The sequence below is a fragment of the Falco rusticolus genome, chromosome 9, assembly GCF_015220075.1.
Source record: "Falco rusticolus isolate bFalRus1 chromosome 9, bFalRus1.pri, whole genome shotgun sequence".
Lineage (NCBI taxonomy): Eukaryota > Metazoa > Chordata > Aves > Falconiformes > Falconidae > Falco > Falco rusticolus.
This window is the reverse complement of record NC_051195.1, coordinates 16745445-16766497: the sequence shown is the minus strand read 5'-3', so window position 1 is coordinate 16766497 and position 21053 is coordinate 16745445. Positions and strand designations below refer to the sequence as shown.

General features: G+C 52.8%; 2 protein-coding genes across 2 annotated transcripts; one reads left to right on the top strand and one right to left on the bottom strand.

Annotated features, from left to right (window-relative positions):
* Positions 1-9687: 9687 nt before the first annotated feature.
* Positions 9688-14356, top strand: EGR2 (early growth response 2). The gene is made up of 2 exons (XM_037400743.1): positions 9688-10095; positions 10437-14356. The coding sequence occupies exons 1-2, from the start codon at positions 9918-9920 to the stop codon at positions 11657-11659; spliced, it is 1401 nt and encodes a 466-aa protein (XP_037256640.1). The 5' UTR covers positions 9688-9917; the 3' UTR covers positions 11660-14356.
* ADO (2-aminoethanethiol dioxygenase) lies at positions 14092-17172 on the bottom strand. Its single transcript, XM_037400745.1, has one exon. The coding sequence runs from the start codon at positions 17120-17122 to the stop codon at positions 16385-16387; it is 738 nt and encodes a 245-aa protein (XP_037256642.1). The 5' UTR covers positions 17123-17172; the 3' UTR covers positions 14092-16384.
* Positions 17173-21053: the final 3881 nt, after the last annotated feature.

Below are 21053 nucleotides of genomic sequence, written 5' to 3'. Positions count from 1 at the left end.
AAAAGAAAGTAACTGTAATGTATTCTACTGTGAAGAACCTTTCTTTTTCTGAGATACCTGGGTAGCAAGCAGCAAATTAGCAAATCCATAAAACAAATTTTGAGGGTAACCACACTTTCTGCTCTGACAGAAAAGTTTAAAACGTCTAACATAGTTTTTGTAAGGAAAAGGAAAATGTGCCGGAGGGCTGAGAGTTCTTAAGACCAAGTTATAAACCTTTGAAAATAGGATTTTATAATGGAAATGCAGAGATCATTAACTATTGTAAGCACCTCTAAGAATGACACCTCTATAGTAAATTACATTCAAATTAATATAAAACTGTAAAGATTCCCTGACAGCTTTGATTATGTAAGTTGATTTTAGTAGTTAAATGTTGACTTTCTATAATGTATTCTCCAAATATTATACTGAATGCTGCATCATATATAACAATTACCATGTCACAGTGCTATTTTGTGTAAATTAAATTATTGACAGCAATATAATTTTGTATTCACTTTATTATTTTGATTCATTTTTCTGTCAAAATATACAATGACTCTTCACTAGATTTAGAAACCAGAAAAACTCTTTAGATGGTGAAGTATTTTTCTCCGCACATTATTTTTCCTTAGTCTGTAATAAGGTTGGGGGGGAGAGTGAAATGCAACGTTTCATTCCTTCTCCGACATTGTGTGTGTTTTTAGACACGTTGTTAACTTTAAATTGTGTTACAGTGAGTGTGCTTACCAGAAAGCCTGCAAAGTCCAGGGCAGCCCTGGCCAGCTTCTCTGGGCATGCTGCAGACCTGGAACTTTTAGTGTGTTCCAGCACAAGTGCTGTCCTGAATTACAGAATTTATGGTATTTATGATATGATCATTATCCAGCCTACCCTTAAGGAAGGTCCGTTGTACATCACAGGGTGAATACTTCCTGTTCTTTGATATTTCTTATGGATAAAAGTGAAAAACATCATCTGTTTGGTGCTGCTCTTTCTTCACACCTTTTCTTCCCACGTCCTTTGTGGGTTACAGCAACAGTGACTGACCCTCCTTGGATGCCTGGAAAGCACTTGCAGGTTATTGTTTTAATGGAAAATGGATACCTGTAACATAGCACTTACAAGTTTTCTCATTAACCCTCCTCCAGATGCACAGCCTGTCAGCTCCTCACGACCTGCTCGAAGCTAAAGTGCAGAAACTGGGACACCAGCTGCATCTTCCTACTGGATCTTGGCTCTTTTCCAGGCAGGTACCCTGATCTCTGCTGCAGAGCCAGTCCAGCTGGCTCACTTTACGTAAAGCTCAAAGTCTGTGTCAGAAAGACACAGGCAGGCCTCAGAATGACTCTGAAACATGGTTTTGGCCATCATCCTACAAGGTGGAAGAAATGCACTCAGCTGCATTTAGGCAGAAACAAGGTCTGAATCCAGCATGTCATACACTGTGGGCAAGGACTCTAATTCTGGGTATAAAAATTTCCTCCGTTCTGAGTGGTGGTAGAAAGGCTCAGAAAATCTCATCTTCTCAGATGGTCCAGACCAAGGAGGTTGGGGAAAGCCTACCTTGCAAATCTCAGTGAAATTTAGTTATGGCTTAGATGCAGCCAAGCCTTAGCCACATCTGCACCTGCTCGGTAATAAAAAGCAAAGGCACATCGGCAGTCTTGAAGGCCTGGGAAGCAGTTTCTGGTCCCTGGGCCAGTGAATGCAGACTTGTGGCCACACAGCTGTGGGCCAGCTCCCTTTTCAGCAAACTGGCCCAGGTCTGCGCCCCATGTAGTGCGCTAGGAACTTTAAACCTAAAGTTTATTTTTCAGATGTTCTTTGCAGTTGTGTTATTCAGCTGAACTAAGCATGTGGAGCTGAGGAGGCTGAGAGGAAAGCTGTGAGTTGCCAGCATGGAGAGGATGGGACACGGGATGAGAGGTAACAGGGGAGGGCCAAATCCTCTCTGACTTCACCATGGATTTAGCAGTGTTCTCCGAATCATCAAAGTTCCTTTGTCTATTGACCTGAGGTTGGGAACACATAAAATACATTTGCTTCATATGGCACCAGAAGATGGCAAAAACTCATCTGATACTGATTAAGTACACTTAGCTATTGCACTTGCATTTAATTCAGTATAAAATGTTATTATACTGTTACGTCTGCAGCATACACCAAATTCTCCTGTGCGCTGTTTTAAGGGACAGAAGCCCAAAGAGACACTTGGCAGTCTCTGTTGGAGATTAGTGGTAGTGCTGAAAGTAGATGTCACTTCGTAACCTGGTTCGTTCCTTTTTTCCTTTGCTTAGCCTCTGTTTGATACACAACATTCAAGATCTACGGTATGGTGGCATTAGTAATAGTGTGGACATGGAAAAGAATCTGTTTGCTCAAAGACTAATCTGTTTTTCTATTAGATGGTCTGATAGAAAAACGCTAGAGCTCTGTCAGCCTTGCCCTCCTAAGATATTGGTTATTGACATGTATTCTGTTGGCAAACTGAACGCATTAACCATTACTGCAGAGAGAACTGTGGAAGCCCCATGTCAGCACGACCATTTGTGTTAGCTGCTTTATAAAATCCCAGAAAGTCATCGATGAATGGATTTCCTTCTAGCTTCTTGTCTAACATTTAGCAGCCGTCCCTCCTTTGAATGTTTAACTTGTAAGGAAAGATCTTATCCCTGCATCTTTCTGTGTGCAATTCCATGTATCTTTCCCTGTATGACGCCGTTTTGCACACAAACGTGTACAGCAGTACGGTTTTAACAGAACCAGCCTCACTTGGGAGCAGACAAATAGACTTGGGTCTTCTTCTGGCACAGGCACAAAACGCTAAGCCGTGATGCTGAATTTCTCTTTTGGCCTCATTTCTTGTTTGGTTTGCCAATGTGGGAGTTAATCATATAAACACAGAAGTATGGGGGATAGGGAGAAATACATTCTGTGTTGTCCTGTTCATGTAGCTCTGTTCTTTGCTGGCTTTGTTAATGTATTGCTTACAGCAGTTTAAATGGCAGGGGTGATGAGGAACAGGTGGTCGTGAGAAGGAGTTAATGTGAGAAGACATGGAGAAATCATGTTGCTCAATAGGAGTCGCTCCTCCCAGCATATTTCTGTGCTAGCCCATACAAGTGGGACTCTATAACAGATCCTGTTGCTACACCAGAAGATACAATGGCATTGAGTTCCAGTGCTAAACAACTATATGTCCTGTTTCAGCTAATTCTAGCATCTGAGATTTTAGGTGGCAGTCATTCCCCTGACGTGTGAGTGCCCAGACATTGTGGTGGTGAGCTAGGCCTTGTTAGGACCTCAGATTACTAACCCAGAGAGAGGAATTTTGCACAAAAGGAGGATTTAAAGCTATGACAGAGCAAATGAACCAATAGCTGTTCAAGTTATTCTGAGAGTTGGGAGAGATGAACCTGCTGGGCAGGTATTCCCTAACAATGTCATTTTGACTTTACTAGCCTGCCTTCTCCTTGATGTATCCTCTATTTTTTCAAAGAAAATCATCTGCTCCTCTCAGTTGTTTCAAAGTAAAGTCACAAGAATAGCTTGTTCCCACTCTATTCCAAATATAGCTGTTGGCAGCAATTGCTGAGATAAGGGGGAAGGAAAAGGAACTACCAAGGAAGAGGAAAGGCAGGAGGGGGAAGAGAGAAGAGAGAGCTGAAAAGGTTGGTCAACAGAGAGTAGAGAGAGATACATGAATGAGAGGGCATGTGAAAGGACAAGAACAATACACCACAGCAGAGAAAACAAATCAAAGATAGAAATAAAATCCTGCAAAACAGGTGGAAGCAGCCCAAATACAGAACAAAAAGGACCATGCCCACCCTCAGGAGAAGTTTGAGTTTTAGCCTTGAAAAGTAACCAAACCTTAAATAAAATCATGTCCAATTTTGACTTCCACTCAGATTGTAGGGGTTATAGCATCAGAAAACTTATGCTAATTTACACTGCTTGAAGATCTGGCCCTAGAAATTTTAAAGCAAAATGTGCTGCTTATTTTAATCTCTTGTGGGATTTTTAAAAAATTCTCTGCTCCAATAAAATTTGCTAGCAGTTCTTAACAGTAAACCATCCATTGGGTAACTTTGCTGAAAATGAACCTGAACACCTTTCGTCTCGGGAGTACATAATCAGGATGGTCTTCTGGTGAGACTGGAGCATGTAGACATGCCCTTGGGAGCAGAAAATAAATGATGATAAAAACTAAGGAAAAGCCAGAATCACGCTCAGACTGACTTACCCAGAGGAAAGAGCTGAGTTTTCAAGGCTCAAGGCAGACTGGTTTAAGACCAAAGCACAGAGAAATGAGACACAAATGGAAACAGGTTCTGAGAAGTGGTGCATAGACAGGGCAAACACAAACGAGTCCTTGGCAATCTAGAAATCCTGTGAATGGCTCCAGCTTCCCTGGAGGGGTGGGAAGTTTCTGAGAAACATCCCACAGAGCTCTTCTGCTTCTCTTCTCAAAGACTGCTTGGAAAATGGTGCCAGAGTTTTGCTTTGCCTCCTGCTCTGCTGAAAAGAGATGCCACACATGACCTCACTACTCCTCAGCTGAGGATAAAAAGCCGTACCCAGTTCTGAAGGTGCTGTTTCCTATAAACTGAGTATGTCCGGAAAGCCTTCTGACAAGCCTTCCAAGTACTCAAGCACTAGGTAATGGGACCAAGAGGAGAACTGAAAATGTGACACTTGCTATACTTCTTTTATTTCAGTCCTCCAGGGTCAAAGGCCACTTGCATTGTTAAGGGCTAAACTCCATCAGTTCTCTCCCTGGACTAAAGGCCCAGTGCAGCCATGGGACAAGGTGGTGTTTACACAAAGCACAGGAGAAATGAGGACAGCAGGAAATACAAGGGTAAGTGAAACTAGTTTCAGAAGGGACTGGAAAGCAGAGCTTAGCAGGCAGACTATCGCTATTCAGAAACAAAGTTGTCATTTTGAGAGTCTTGTCTCGTAACTGATACATGTATCCGAGTTATTTTCCCTGTTATGAGAAGCAACGCTTTTTTTTTTGTGGTTTGGTTTTTTGTTTTTTTTTTTTGTTCCCCCAGCAAGCATCATGCAGAGCTGCTACTTTTGCCTTTCAGGAGGGACACCCACCCTGTGGCTTGCTCCCAGCACTTCCCTGGGGTGTGTTGTCTCCATCCTGACCCCCTTGGGGCTACGAGAGTCACAGCCTGTGGGACTGCCATCAGGCAGCCCTGCCGCCCTGGCCTGGATCTCTGACCCAACAGGGCTGTACTTTGGTGTCTCTATAGGTAGCACGCCTGTGATGTAAAGCTTTAGTGGTGCTGTTATATGGGGAAACACCAGCAGCACTCAGCCCAGTTCTCTGCTTTTTGCTCAGCTGCCGTGTCCTCGCCGGCTCCCGGGAGCGTTTTCCCCCAGGAGAGGGCAGTGGAGCCCGCACACTCTTCCCGCTCCCCTCCCGCCGGCTGCGGGGAACTTCCACTCCCGCCGGTGTTACATCAAGAACGAAAGGGGCGAGCAGAGGTAGGACTTCCAGATTTAATACATCGGCTAGAAACCGTGTAAGGGAACATCAAGGAAATGTTCTGCACACTTAATACGAGAATGGGTTTTAGGCAAACAAATTTGTTGTTGCTTTTATTTGACTGGAAGTTTTCCCTGTCACACATACGTGTTTGCAGCCACACAAATTTAAACTAGTAACTTGCTGATTCCACACGGGTTTGTTTAATTCCTATAGCCCGAGTTAGAAAATGTTATTGACATTTAAATAACCCTTCAGGATGCTGCTAAGGGTCTCCTGAGCCAAATCCTCACAATAAAGTCATTTACTTGTTTCACATTTACAGGCATTCATCCTAAGACAACAAGCAGCCCTGGCTGAAAACAGCAGTGTGGTTTCAAGGTACTGTAATTAAGGGTAGACTGGGATGCCTTCTCCTCTACTCTTTACCCATCCCCTTCCCCTAGCATGCCAGCAGTCAGGCAGCTGTTTTCTGTAGGTTTGTGTTTACAGCAGGTTTCCCTGGCTGGGTACCAGGTTTCAGTGACCGGCCAGCACAGGCTGAGAGGCTGCATCAGGCCTGTGAGGGGCAGGCAGGGTATATTTAATGGAAGTGGCTTTTGCCTACAGCCAGGGAATCCAGCAGACACCCCTGGCAAAACAAAAGGCGTTAGTAAACCAGCATTTCTTCCTGTGAGGACATGACAAATCTCTCTCCCCCAGTGAAAAGGGGCAAATTTAGGAAACTCTAAAATCCAGCATTGGAGAGAAGAACTTCTCTTTTACGTGAAACATCAAAAACACACACCAACCCCAACCTGAATCTAGTCCAGACATCCCTTGCTGTTGTCAAAGGACAGGGTCACCCACCTCCTATCCAGGAACAAGTCCCTACTCCCAAGGGCACCTGCTGAGCCAGGGCTGCTTTAACATTCCTGAAAGCAGCAAGGTGCACAGTGGAAGTGGTAGGGTGCATTTCCCAAGCAGGCCTACTAGCATTGCTGCTGTTAGCACATGAGGTCGGTCAAGTTTTGCTACAAAAGCATAGTAACTCCCTGGACAGATGACTCCAATGTGTGCTGTTAAGCTGGTTAAATGGTATTGCTAGCTCCACAGATGATGAGCTGCCTTTTCTTCCTCAGCCACACTCAAGCTCAAGTATGGAGGCAAGGACAATTTTATTTCTACAGCTCCTGTCTCAGGTACTTGTGGTAGAGAGTGACCGCAGGAAAATATACACAGTGCAACATCTGCTAGTACCTGGTTAAAAGTGCAACTACAATAAACCCAAAGGGGGCTGGTTTCAAAGAAATTTGGAATAAAAGAGAAGTTCTGCCCTTCGGCTCTGAACCCTCCTCAGTCAGTGCTACATCCAGTCAGACATGTCATGCATGTATGAGGCACAGCTCCTTTCTTGGTGCGAGTGAGGCTTTGGCAATTTACACCAGCAATCTGTCTGTCATATGAAACCACGTGGTTTATAGGAACCACAGGAATCAGTAGGACTTTTTGCGTGTAACGCTCATTGACGTCAGTGCAAGTTGGACCGTCTAATACTCGGAGTCTGGTATAATCAGCCAAACGGGATCAAAGGCAAAAAGCACATGCAAAGCACTACAGCAAGAATATCTGTAAAGGGACCAGAAACATTTGAGTTTCATCTGTCAACATCTTCCTGAAGACCAAGCACTAACTACATTTCAATCTCACCCCGTACCAGATCCTGCTGCCATTAAGACAAAGGTCCTATTGAGATAAGTGACTTAATTGTCCCTGTAAAGGCTGGAAGTCAGACATAACTTACCCCATTCTTGAGAAGGCTTTTAAAGTTAACCAACAAAGTCAACTAACAGTAGTATTCCTTAGGTGAAGATAGCTAGGAGGTACATTAAATTTTATTTGTGTCAGTCTTCCATTGAGTCCTTCTCTGTGGTGGAAGAACATTAAATTCTCCAAGTTAGTTAAATGCTGGAATTGAGATGTGGGGAGGTTAAGGTGGGACGTGAAACCTTGGTTCTTCTTTCTCCTGTGTTCATTATGACTTAATGTCATCAGTGGGCACGTGATATTTTCATACAATACAGGAAGATGATGCAGAGTATCCCCAAACCCTGCGTCTGATACATCTGCGATGTTTTGCAGTAAAGAGGATCCTCTGCTTAGAGTCACCTGTTTCTCAAATTCATGTAAAGTAACTTGACCCACAGCACAACAGATTCCAATATTTTGTTCTTTCATAGTAGCGATTAGACCAATTATAGCTCAGCTGTAATGGAAAGGTACAACACAATTGCTCCTACTTCTCAGTCAGATTTCCCAGCACCTGTCTCTCTCTGTCTCTCTCTGTCACAATTTAACTTTTAAATTGAGATGGGTTTTTAAAAATTAAAATATCTAGAATCCTACTGAAATTGAGCACAAGCTTTCTTTCAACTAAATCTCCTATGCCAAACTATTGGCTGTACATTAAGTGCTAGGGAGGACGGGTAACAAAAACCTACGTTAAAAACCACTAGGTATTATATATAAACAAATACTGTGCACACTTCCTCGATCACAGGTGAAGGAAAATATCTAGGTTTATCCCTACTATTCCTTAGCAAGTATGACAAATGCCCCTGAAATGTGTACTTTTTCAGGCATGCTCCTGTCTAGCCTGGGCTCTGCGGTGACCGGACAAGTAGCAAACCTGGAGCATCACTGAAGGCAGTGAAACAAAAAGAGAGGAACTGAGAGCGCCTTTCCCAGCTGGGGTGTGAGGTGTTGCATGGATAAAGAGGGGCCAGAGAGACAGACACCCTGTGACAGCCTTTGGGATCCCAGGCAGAGGTAAGTGCAGGCACTGTGAGGAACATGCCACGCTTCTGCAGCATGTGCTGTAACGTACTAAACCCCGTAAATACTGGTATATGTGGCTAAAACTGAAAGTGAAGAGTTTTTAGCCTTCCTGTGTATTCTCTGGCCTGACGATTTGGAACAGGAGTGTGCTTTTGTAGCGTCTCTCATATGTTGCCACGTTTTACTGCTGCTTAGGTTGTCAATGGGATTTTTTTTCTGCAGACCATGGAAAAGGGGCCTTGCATGCTACAGACCATATGTGAGAGTTGCTTTCCTAAACGCAGGAATAAACAGCCATAAGCCGAAATATTCCTAAGTAATGAGATTAGTGACATGAGCATAGCATGGGATACAGCTTTCAAAAATAATTACATCTGACACCCTCATCAGCAAGAAGATGTAGGGGCTGCAAGCTTGGGAACAGCATATGAAAGACTGGCTTCTCCTGGGAAGGGAGGCACAAGGGAGGTTATTTTTAGTTCTTGGGGAGGGGGGAGGCTAGAATTTAAGCACGCTCTGCTTCGATACCCTCATTATGGAGGAGATCTTGGGGAAAGAAAAGCAAAACCGGGAGTGGAAACGGTGCTGGGGATGGGGCCTCGGGAAGCTGTGGAACACGGCAGCGGAAGCAAGAGGCTGGTCCGCGCAGGGTGCGAGCGGCGGGGGGGGGCATGGAGGGGGCAGCCCCGCCGCCCCCCCGTCCCCATCCCCGGCTGCGCCCGTCGGTACAATAACAACCCCCCGACGGCGGAGCGGGCGGTTCCGTTTGCGCGGCGGTATATATAGATCAGACACTTTCCAAAAAAAACAGCGACACGCTCGCTCCGCGCGGCGCCTCTTTCCACCCGTAATTCAGAAAAACAAAACAAAACAAAACAAAAATTTTATTTTTTTTAAGAAAGGAGAAGCCGGATTCCGTGAATGCGGCTGTTTCTGACCCGCCGCCGCTCTGCGGTTACGGGCTGCTGAGAAAGTGAGCGGGGCCCGGCGGGGCGGCCCCGGGACCTCCTCTGCTTTTCCGAGCTTTTTAAAATTTTCCGGAACGAGCCCTAAAAAGGGCAGGGGGGCGGGGCCGGATCCGCTCCTTTTTAGGACAAGGGCCCCGCCACCGGAATCCCCCCCTGGGCGGCGCGGCGGGCGGCGGCGGGGCGCTGCCGGCGCGGCGGGGGCTGAGCGCGGCCGGGGCGGGTCGGGGCCGCCCCCGCGGGGCGCGGAGCGCGGCGGGGAGGGGGGGGTCGGGGCGGGCGCGGGGTGGCGGGTGCCGCACGCGGGCGCCCACGTGACCGCCAGGCCCCGTTCCTCAGTCCTTATATGGGCAGTGACGTCCCGGGCATTCAGGGGGCCCCCATAAATACTTACCGCCAGACTTGTCCTCCAGCGCGAGCTGCGGCGGGAGCGCGGCTCTCCCGGGGCACCGCGGGCACCGCACCGCCGCGACGGGGCGGCCGCCCGCCCGCCCGCACATGCCTCCCCGCGCGCCGCGCCGGCTCCCCGCCGTCCCCCCGCGCCGGTAGTGGGAGGCTGGGGGAAGCGCCCCCTCCTCTCCCCCTCCCCGCCCCGAGCGCGCACCGCCGGCCGGGAGCACCGCTCCCCCGGCCGCCCCGCCGCCCCCATGATGACCGCCAAGGCGGTGGACAAGATCCCGGTGACCCTCGGCGGGTTCGTGCACCAGCTCCCCGAGGGCATTTACCCCGCCGATGACATCTCCGCCGCGCTGCCAACTTCGGTCGCGATCTTCCCCAATGCCGACCTGGCGGGGCCGTTTGACCAGATGAGCGGTGTGGCCGGAGGTAAGCGGAGCCCGCGCAGGTGCGGGCCGGGCCGCCCGCAGAGGGCGGCGGAGCCCTGGGGCGGCGGGCGGGCGGGCGGGGGGCGGACTGGGACGGGGGCCGCGGCCTCCCCGCCGCCCGGCCGGGGTCCCCGGCGCCCCTCGCGGCAGCTCTGCCTCCGCGCCCGGCTCGGGGGAAAAGTTGCGGCGGGCGCGGAGCCCCCGCAGCCGGAGCGCAACATGTGCGCGCCGCAGCCCCGCGCCGCGCCGGGCCGGGGCGGGCGGCGGCCGGAGCCGAGGCCGGGGCCGGGCCGCCCGGCGGGTGGCGGCGCGGAAGGCTGACCGGCTCCTTTTCCCCCCCAGACGGCATGATCAACGTGGACATGGGCGACAAGCGGGCCCTGGACCTGCCCTACGGCGGCGGCTTCGCGCCCAACGCCCCGGCCTCCCGCAACCAGACCTTCACCTACATGGGCAAATTCTCCATCGACCCGCAGTACCCCGGCGCCGGCTGCTACCCCGAGGGCATCATCAATATCGTCAGCGCGGGGATCCTGCAGGGGGTCAGCACGCCCTCCTCCGCCGCCCCCGCCGCCGCCCCCGCCGCCGCCTCCTCCGCCTCCTCCTCGGCCACCGCCGCCTCCGCCGCCTCCGCCGCCTCCCCCAACCCGCTGGCCGGGGCCCTCGGCTGCACCATGGCGCAGGGCCAGCCGGCCGACCTGGAGCACCTCTACTCGCCGCCGCCGCCGCCCTACTCGGGCTGCGGCGACCTGTACCCGCAGGACCCCTCCTCGGCCTTCCTGCCCGCCGCCGGCGGCGGGGCGCTGCCTTTCCCCCCGCCGCCCTCCTACCCCTCCCCGAAGGCGGCGGCGGCCGACGGCGGGCTCTTCACCATGATCCCCGAGTACGGCGGCTTCTTCCCGCCGCCCCAGTGCCAGCGGGAGCTGCACGCCGGCCCCGACCGCAAGCCCTTCCCCTGCCCCCTCGACTCGCTCCGCGTCCCGCCGCCCCTCACGCCGCTCTCCACCATCCGCAACTTCACCATGGGGGCGCCCCCGGCGGGCGCCGCCCCCGGCAGCGCTCCCGGCGGCGGCGGGGGCGAGGGCGCGGGCGCCCGGCTGCCCGCCGGCGCCTACAGCCCGCACCACCTGCCGCTGCGGCCCATCCTGCGGCCCCGCAAGTACCCCAACCGGCCCAGCAAGACGCCGGTCCACGAGCGGCCCTACCCCTGCCCCGCCGAGGGCTGCGACCGCCGCTTCTCCCGCTCCGACGAGCTCACCCGGCACATCCGCATCCACACGGGCCACAAGCCCTTCCAGTGCCGCATCTGCATGCGGAACTTCAGCCGCAGCGACCACCTCACCACCCACATCCGCACGCACACCGGCGAGAAGCCCTTCGCCTGCGACTTCTGCGGCAGGAAGTTCGCCCGCTCCGACGAGAGGAAGCGGCACACCAAGATCCACCTGCGCCAGAAGGAGCGGAAAGGAGCCGCCGCCGCCGCCGCCGGCGGGTGCCCGCAGCCCGGCGGCGGGAGCGGCGCCGCCACCCTGGCCCCCTGCGCGGCGCGGACGCGGACGCCCTGACGGCGCGGGGTGGGCAGGACCCAGCGCTGAGCCGCTGAGCCGCCGCCGAGGGCGGCGGGGCGCGGAGCCCGGCGGGGCGCGACGAGCACCTGGTGGCGCCGCGGGGCTCCCCCGGGCCGGAGCGGGCCGGGCCGGGTCGGGCCGGGCCGGGCCGGCCGGTGTACATAGGGGCTGCGGCGGGAGGATGGATGCATGCAGTGCCGTCGTGGTGAGGTGTCCTTGGTGCCTTGTGTGGTGTAGAGCCCGGTCCCCTGTCTGCATGTGGGGGGTGCCTTACCGATCCGCTCCGACGACAGCGGCGACACCGAGACCGGAAAGTTTTCCCTCCCTGGTTTTAGTATGGCTGTACATTTCTGCCTATTAATATTGGGATTTTTTTTTTTTTTAGAGACTATATTTTTGTACGCACTGGCTTGGGGTTTTGTTTTTGTTTTTCTTTCTGGTGACTTAAAAGTGTTACGTTTGTAGTAGGACTTGGGACGGGTTGTAAATACTCTGGCTGGAACCGACGCCCGTTGGCCGCCGGGACCCGGCGCGCAGCAGATAACCCGAATAATGCACAACCACTAACGGGAGCTGGAAGGAGAGAGGGTTTCTTTCTGGCCGCTCTGTAAATAAACTTTTCGACCATAGGGTAGGTGCTTACAACGTTTATAAAAGACGACAAATAAATCTCTTAATTATGCTAAATTGACAGCTTTATTTCCGTAGGTTCCGCCGCCCGGCCCGGGAGAACGGGTGCCGCCCGCCCGTCCCCGGGGGGCTGCGGGGCAGCCGGGCCCGGGCACCTCGGAGCGCCCCGCCCCGCCCCGCACGGCCGTGGCGCGGAAAACCAGCGGCCCCGGCGTAGAAGCGCTCGCTCTCGGGAGCGGGGATTCCCCTCGGAGACGACAGACGGGATAATATCAGCCCGGGGAGCGGGGTGGGTTTTTTTGACTCGCTTTCTGTTTTGTTCCGCGGTTACGGTCCGCCCCAGGCAGCCTCCCCGAGTGGGCTCCGCAAAAGCGGGTACGGCCGCCCCGCGGGGACAGCGGCTGCGGCGGCACCGGGCTGCGCGGGCGGCACCGCGCCCGTTCTTGGGGCTCCGCGGGGCCCGGGGGCGGCGGCGCTCACCCCCGCGGCACAGCCGGGCTTTTCCTGTTGAACCCATCTGGCCGCAACGGCGCTCTTGTTTTTTTGGTTTTGGGTGGGTTTTTTTAACCTGTTTTGATTATTATTTTTTAAGCAGTTATCCCGGCCTGGCCCCGCCAGGGCCCACCCTCGGGTCCTGCCGTCGGTGCAGGGCCGTACCGGTCCCGCGGGCTCACCCCGCTGACGCAGCGCCCCGGTACGGCCCGCACCGCACAGGCGAGCCGTGCGGGAGGGACCTCGCCGCTAACGCCACAGCCCGGTGCCGCAGGGAGCGGGGGCAAAGCCCTTGCCCGTGCCCTGGTGCAGGGTCGTGCTGTGCAAAGCGCCGGTGGCACCTGCTTCTGCCGTCCGGAACGGCCTGCTCCCTGTCTCCTCAAACGGGCACCGGCTCCTTGGGCAGCTGCGCTTTCCTTGGGAAAGGCGTTCAGCAGTAGTTGAAGCAATACGCCCGGTTTTGAGTTGGAGGTGAAGCAGGCTTCCAAAGCTGGGCATGGACCAGTCCTTGCAGGATGAAGCCACGCAACGACACCAGCTACAGAGCCGCCACACTCACCACCCCACCGCCCCTTAGCAGCACAAGTATGCCTTCGCCTTCCCTGCTGCATCTCTTGGCAGGTTGCAGCTTCATCACCTGATGTCGTGTGCTCCTGGCCCCCAAGAGCAACCACAGCCTGCTGCCGGAGGGATGTCACGGGAGCGCAACCCCACAGGAGCCGGGGCCTCCCTGGTCGGCATCGGTGGGCTGCAGTACAGGCAGGTGGATGAGGTTCCAGTGCTCTCAGACTGCTGCGCTCCCAGAGGTACGGCCTCAGATAACTGCAGCTCCGCCGCAGCCAGAGCGTCGCGAGCAGAACTGGGATCTCAGCTAGCCAGGTGCACAATCCAAGGCTCCACTCGCACTCTCCAAACTACCCTCTGCAGCCATGCTACAAGATGAAAACCCCAGTCAAAAGCAAACTGTGATCAACAACATGGAAACTAAACCAGCTGAATTAAGGAAACTGCTGATGACTAGCATACAGCTACAAAAGAACCTTACATTGCGTACTGGTATCGGCAATCTTAAACCTGTGCCTTTGCCTTACAGTAACAGCCAGGTTTAAAAGTGGTGATACTGCATGTGCCTGGATTTGTCTACAGGCACCGGTGGAAGATTTGGGCGAGAACCGAGCGTTAAGCATCGCCTTGTGAAGAACGGCCACTCGCACCATTTGGACTGTTAGGCAAAAGAAACCTGCACTCTGTACCATACTTGGTTCCAGACTCTTGTACTTGTGAAGGAAGTAATGACTGGTCAGTGGTAAGATATCCTGTATTTATTCTATAACTCAGCAATAATAGTAATTTTGCTGTTGTGAAAACACAAAAACCAGACTGCAGAGAGAAGGAACGGCATCATGGACTTAAACCTTCTGCTTACAGATATCCAGCACGTATGAAGTAAGTTTCAATTACTGAGTGAGCAAGAAGTTACACAAAGAGGCTTTTCTTTAATGCATCTCAGGTTTTGCTATTTCCCCCAGCTTTAATACCTTGATGCTAACACCAATAAAAAAAAAAAAAAAAAAGTTTTGCCGCGGTTGTTAACAGCACTCCGCAGCATAAGGGACCATGCTGTCCTCTATGGAAAGATGCATTAAAGTCCTATCCCATTAAACATCTCGACTAGGTTTTGCACATGGAGGAAAAAAAATTAAAAACCAAGCAGAAAGACCTAAGGGGAGGACAGAGCGGACGAGATAAAAATGTTCTCTGTCGCAGTTTGTTTTTCCAGTACAGGTGTTTGCATGCACCACGCTATCTTCTTTGTGGACTTTTGTAAAAGGATGATGGTCTTCATTAGCATCGGAGAGGGTTAGAAACGGGCTGTAACACAGGGAGGCATTGCGTTATACTTAATGACTACATTCGATACAGAATTGTTGCACATTAACTAATGCTAAGCTGCAGGGGAATTCCAGGAAAAACAGGTAAGCCAGCTGCAGAAATACCAGACACTTTAAAGTGCTGTAAGAATAAATGGAAATCGCCTGAAATAATTTCCACCATTTTTTCCTTGCAAAAGAATTAATCCATGCATGCATAATGCTGACTGTATTTTACACTCATTCTTTTGCAGGAAAAAAAAAACCAACCAAAAAAAAAAGGCAATGCCGTATCAGAATCATTTAAAAATTCACACAATTCACACATACAAGCCACTGTACAGGAAAAACAAGTCTGCTTTTATAAATACACAAAGAAAAATTAAAGCCAGTTGTGGAATGATTTCTGGAGCAGGTTGGTACATCGCTTAGGAAGTTGGTCAGTCGTGTTTATTATTCAAATTCCCACGTTGTGACCAAGCAGGCCAAGGCTGCCCCGGTCTGGGTCTGGGGTACGAAGTGTGTGTTGGGATGAAGAGGCACGAGACCAGTCCCTGCAGTGCAGATGGAGTATTTCACCTACAGAAAGTTTCTCCCTTGTTAGAAAGACCGCATCCCCTGCCGTGGACAAACCACATCTCCAGACTGCTTCCATCATAGCAAGGCAAAATTCATGGTGTCTCTTCTATGCTATGTTTATTTAAAAGCCTTATGAAAAAGTAGTCTTTATAAATAGTATAAAGAGGGAAACTGCAAGGCTTCGAAAGCCCAAAGTGTTCTCTTGTCCATATAAAAACACAGACCCTACTTTAAAGAGAAGACATCGGGTCAAATCTTATCTGTACCTAGGGTTATGTGCGCTGCTGTATATATAGGGTTTGCAAACGTCACGTTTCTAGAATAGCTTCCACGACTCAACAGTGGATAGTTGGTTTTTCTCTTAAGATGCCCACAGCTTCTGCTGCCCTCTGCCACTGCTGCATGAGAGGTTCCAAGCAGATTAACGAGCAGCCGACTAGTCTCCTTCTCCTAGCTGAAGGAAATATGCATAGACGTACTCTGTAATTCTCAGTTGCAATAGCGAGATCTTAGAGGCAATGCTTTAAGGTACGGATAAAAAGTGATTCTGAACCTGACAGTGCCCCTTAGGAGGGGGAGCTCCCTTAACTCCAGCCGCGGGGATTGCTGGCATTTACTGGAGGCGCACGTCCTGGCTCAGGAGCTGTTCTGGGCCGGTTTTTGGCCCGCAGACTCTCGAGGATGGCTGTGGCAGACGGCGTGCCCAGCGGCTGCAGCCAGCCCAGCCCGCTGCCCAGGCTGGGGAGCCCACCCCGCCAAGCCGCTCGCGGCGCCCCACGACACCTTCGCCCTCCCGCCGGGGCCGACCCCCCGCACCGCACAGGGCGCCGGAGCAGTTCCTCCTGAGCGCTGAGGTGAGCAGCAGCTTAACGGCGCCGCTCCGCCCCACCAGCCCAAGGGGAATAAACGCACCCCGGCACTTTGCTCCCCCGACTCGGCACGCCCGGCGGGCCTCGGCGAGGAGGTGCCTGCAGCACTCCCGCGGAGCCCCAGCAGCGCCGGGCCCGGGCCGCCTGGCAGCGTGTGGCCGGGCCGGGGCGTGAGGCGGGCCGGCGGCGCCGGGCAGGGTGCAGCGAGCGGCGGGCTCCCCTCCGGGCGGCGCGGGCCGAGCGCCCACCGCCCCAGCGGCCGCCGGGCCCGGGCCGCCGCCTCAGAGGCAGACGCGGGGCCCGGGGTAGGGCTCGCCCCCGCACCAGAAGTCGGCGGCCTGCGGGGTCTCCGTCAGCCACACCTCCCGCGGCAGCGCCAGCGGCTCGGCGCCCGCCGGCGGCCCCTCCAGCAGGCGGTAGTAGTGGCAGTCCCGGCCGTGCTGGGGGTCGTAGGGCGGCGCCAGGATGTCGAGGAAGGCGGCGGGCCCGTCCACGGCGTCGATCTGGTGGAGGTTGTCGGTGTGCGGCGAGAGCAGGCACGGCGGGGAGGCCGGCGTGTAGTGCTGCCGGGAGCGGTACAGGGCGCGGTGGCAGGGCCCGGCGGCGGCGGGGGGCGGCGGGGCGGCGGCGGCGGCGGGCAGCGTGTCCATGCAGGCGATGCGCAGCGTGCCGTAGAGCACCTTCAGCATGCCGTTCATGCCCGGGTGGTCGTGCAGCGGGATGCAGGCGCCGCTCCGCAGCAGGAACACGCCCATGCTGAAGCTCTCCGTCTCGCAGATGTGCATGTAGCTGACCGGCGGCACCACGCCGGCCCACGGGAACCCCCCGCCCGCCGCCGCCGCCGCGGCCGCCGACGGCCCCCGCGGCGCCAAGTGCAGGTCCTCGGCGCGCACCTCGTCCAGCAGCTGCTGCAGCCGGTGCAGGTTCTCCCCGAAGGCCGGCCCCGCCGGGCTGCGGAAGGTGATCCGCGCCTGCCGCGCCACCCGCTGGATCAGGGAGGCCATGTTGTCCCGGGGCATGGCGGCGCCCGACCCGGCCCCGCCGCCCCCGCCGCGGCAGGCGGTCCCGTCGCCGCTTCCGCCTCCGCCCCCTGCCCCGCCGCGCAGGCGCGCCCGCGCCGCCGTGCACCACGGGGCTCGTAGTCCTGCCCGCCGCCGCCGGGGTCCCGTGGGGGCGCGGAGCCGGGGGCGGCGGGAGGGGGAGGGGGGGGGCTGCTGCTCCCAGCAGGGCCGGCGGAGGTGAGCGGCCGGCGGGGGCCGCGGTGTGCGGGGCCCGGCCGGCTGCCGGGGGGCGCGGGGTCACCGCCTGCGGCCGCCATCTTAGCGCCGCGGGGGGCGAGGCGGGAGCGGGAGCGGGAGCGGGGCTGCTGCGGGCAGCGCCTTGCGGAGCCCGTGGCGGAGGGACGGCGGCGGGGCCCCGGGCGCGGGCAGGGCTGTCACCCGCCCGGAGCCCGCGCAGCGCCCTGCCTGCCCGGCCGGGGACGGCACCGGGGCGTCCGGCGTCCGCACAGCTGCGGGGGGGCCGGGGGCCGGGGGCGCCCGCGCGGAGCCCGCTCCTCGGCCCGCAGTTTGGCGAGCACGGCAGCGCGGGTACTGTGGCACGGACGCGCCGCAGGCTGGATAAACAGTTTGGTGTCGGACACTGATTGCGAAGCCGTTTTGGCACGTTTATCGCTTCCCAGCCTCCCGACACCGCCTCTCCTGTTGGAGCACCGGCCCGAGGTCTCGCTGCGTGGCACGCGCTGTCCTTGATGTGTCTCCTTGCAGCCGCTGATGAGCGTGGTTGTATCTTGGTTCGTTATCTGTAACCGCAGACGAACATCGAATGAGCACATGGAGTTCCAGACGCTGATCCTCAGAGAATCCACGTGTGACAGAAAGCATGGATAATCTCTTGGCTCGGTTCCAGCCTGGTGGAGCCTGCACGTGGCTCTTCCAGGCTGATGTACAAAAGGGTACAGCATTTATTTTGCCAGGGCGTTACATGCGACGTTTTATTTCATTTATATATCTGTGGCAACGATCCTGTCACCTTCTTTCTATGACTGTGCATAGCAGACCATGCCTGGAAAATACTTGGGTTTGGAAATCGACCTGTTAGTGCTGGGATAAACAAAGTTAGGCAGTGGTCACACAAATACACGGACTCGTACCGCCTTGAGTTCAGTTATTTAAGCAAGTGTTCAGCACCGACGTAGGCGGTAGGTCTAGGCCCACCTGGTTAGATTCTGAAAAACAGCCGAATGACAGTACTCAACCAAATAGGACTCCAGTGGCTGCAGCCCACAAGTTAAAAAACTTAGTTTAGAAACAAGGTAAACCAATGTGTTTTCTTGATGAAAGGCAAATACAAGTCTTAAGATGTGCATTAAACTTAAGTAAGATCTGTGTGGCTTTACAGTATTATTACATACATTATACGTGAATTAAAGACAGAGATGTTGCAGACATGTGATGGCCCAGTAGAAGATTAAACACTGACAGTGTAAACAAAGATTGGTGACTTCAGTCTCTCTGCCCAAACCTATTTCCCTCCTATAAAGAAGTGGTGCACAGAACGCACATTTAGGTAATGGCATTGTTGCTTCCTCTTCGTAGAGGAGGATGTTCATTTGAGTTGCTCCTTTAGAGTTCCACCTGAAGCTGTAAAGCATTGCAATCTTCATCCGTTTCATCTTCACACACTGATGTTCTAAGTAATTCTCTCTCCAGTGCCAGTGTTGCAAGCGCAAGGTGAAGATCAGGTGGCATTTCTGTGCTTCGCAGGAACGGGGCTGCCTGGCAGGATGCTTAGAATGAGGGGGCAGATGCCTTGGGTTGAGCCCTGGTGTCTTTAATGGCCTGTGAGCCTTCCTGTGTTGGAGTGAACTGCTGAGGACACCGACAGTCTCACCATTGCTGTATTGATTGGCAATTGGCATTTTGTCAGAAGCCAAGGGATGTGGAAGGGTCCGTGTTCAGTGTGCTCTTACTATTCAGTCCCCTTCTGCAGGACAGTCTATTTATTTACAGATGTATGGACTGGAATTTTTGGCAGTTATCTTTATCAGTGATAATGATAAATTATCTCTCTATTGGCTTAAGCTATCCATTTGCGTCCTGCCTCAGCAATTATGTTTTATGCTTGCAAGTGATTGCTAGAATGCTCACTTTTGAACACACTGGTTCTCTTTCTGTGCAGCACAAAAATAAGCTGTTTTGTGGAAACAGAAATGTTGGGTATTGGTAGGACATTGTGGGCTTACAACGTGTGGTTCTAAGGAAGATTGGCATGGAAAACCAGGATCCTGAGTTCTGATCTTGACTTGCTGGGTGATATTAGGTGAGTTAATTGACCCTTTTAGTGCTTATCACTCGGTAAACCATGAATCACACCTCCTGTGTACAAGGGTGTTTATCAAGATTTTAAGAACATCTTTATGTGAACATTCCCAGTGCCACGTTATGTGGCTGATAAGGTTTATATTTTGCATAATGGATCACCTTGTGATCCTCGATGTTTTTAACTACTGTATTGATTTCCATTTCTAACAGATACAGGCAAAAATATGTCCTTGGCACTTAACATTCCAGTTTAATGCTGTATCACACCCACACCTTGCAGTGCAGTAATATTTAAAAAAAAAACCAACAACAACCCCCAAAACAACAAAACCTCGAAGGAAAAGCAAGGCTGCCGAGCCAACTGACAAATTGACACGTTTTTTTGTTCTGAAAGGATGGATTCTTAGCTGGCCTCTACCATCTTGAGTGCGCGTGAAGGCAAAAAAAATAATCATGGTGTAGTTGCTCGGCTGGGCTTTTAGACTGCTTTGTGGTGGTGATGCAATGACCAAAGTTCAGCCCGGTGGTTTTGTGATCCGACCAGTGTGAGGGAGGTCAGGTTCAGGTTATGGTTTTGGTCTCCTGCTGTGTTTGTTTTCTTCCCCACACACAGAAAGAGAATGTGTTAAGTGTTACAGCTGTTTTCTCCTGCCCACCCTCCCCCTTCTTTTAGGCTCTTCTCCTTTCTACCTGAATTCTCCTGTGGGACTGACAGTTTTTCAGCTTCTCACTTCTTTGTTGCCATTAAGTATTACAATTCCCACAGAGTCTGTAAAATATCCCATGCTCATTTTCACTTTCTTCTAGGAGTTGCTTCCCAGATCCTCTTAATTTGGTTTGAGAATTTGGAATTAGCTGTAACCATCAGGTGAAACAACAATCTTGAATAGACAGCCACCTGCTTAGAAGGTCAGTTGTTAGCTGTAATTAAATGTTGTGTTACGATGCTAGAATATTTTACAAGGTGTAGAACTTGGATAGCCAGCACAGAAACCATCCTGTTTTAGAATGTTGCCAACAACTGCAGATGCGTGTTTACATTGACGCAGATTCTTATTTTTTGTCCTAAGAACATCTTTTTTGCACTTTTCCTGCCACCAGTTCTGTAAGGGCATATAGATTTCTTTTTTTATATAGCTACTGCTACCACCAGTCAAGGAGATAGGTACGAATGCTAGCCAAATGCGATTCAGATGAGAACAAGACTAAAAAGAGAGGAGACAAACATGCCTGTAATATTCGCTGGCTCTCCAGTAATGGCTTACGTAAAAGAAAGCTGGTTATCAGTTATTCATCAGAGAATTTATGTGTCATTTGAAATACAGAGGAGTGCTAGATATAACTGTACTGAAATTAAAAGGCGAATTAGGTTCATACATATACACCAAACTTCAGGCAGATATATGTAACATCAAGACTCCCACCCACCTTTACCACTTCATTACTGACACGCATCCTGTATTCCATTAACCACATCATTCACCCTTCGCTTCACTCTTCATTTGTTGTAGCCTCTCTGTTAAATGCACTATTTCTATATGGAGAGCACACCATTAATGAGTTTTATTGGCAGTTTGCTACTGAACAGCCTAGAGCAGGAGCTGGAGTGACTCAGAGTAGGAAAGGC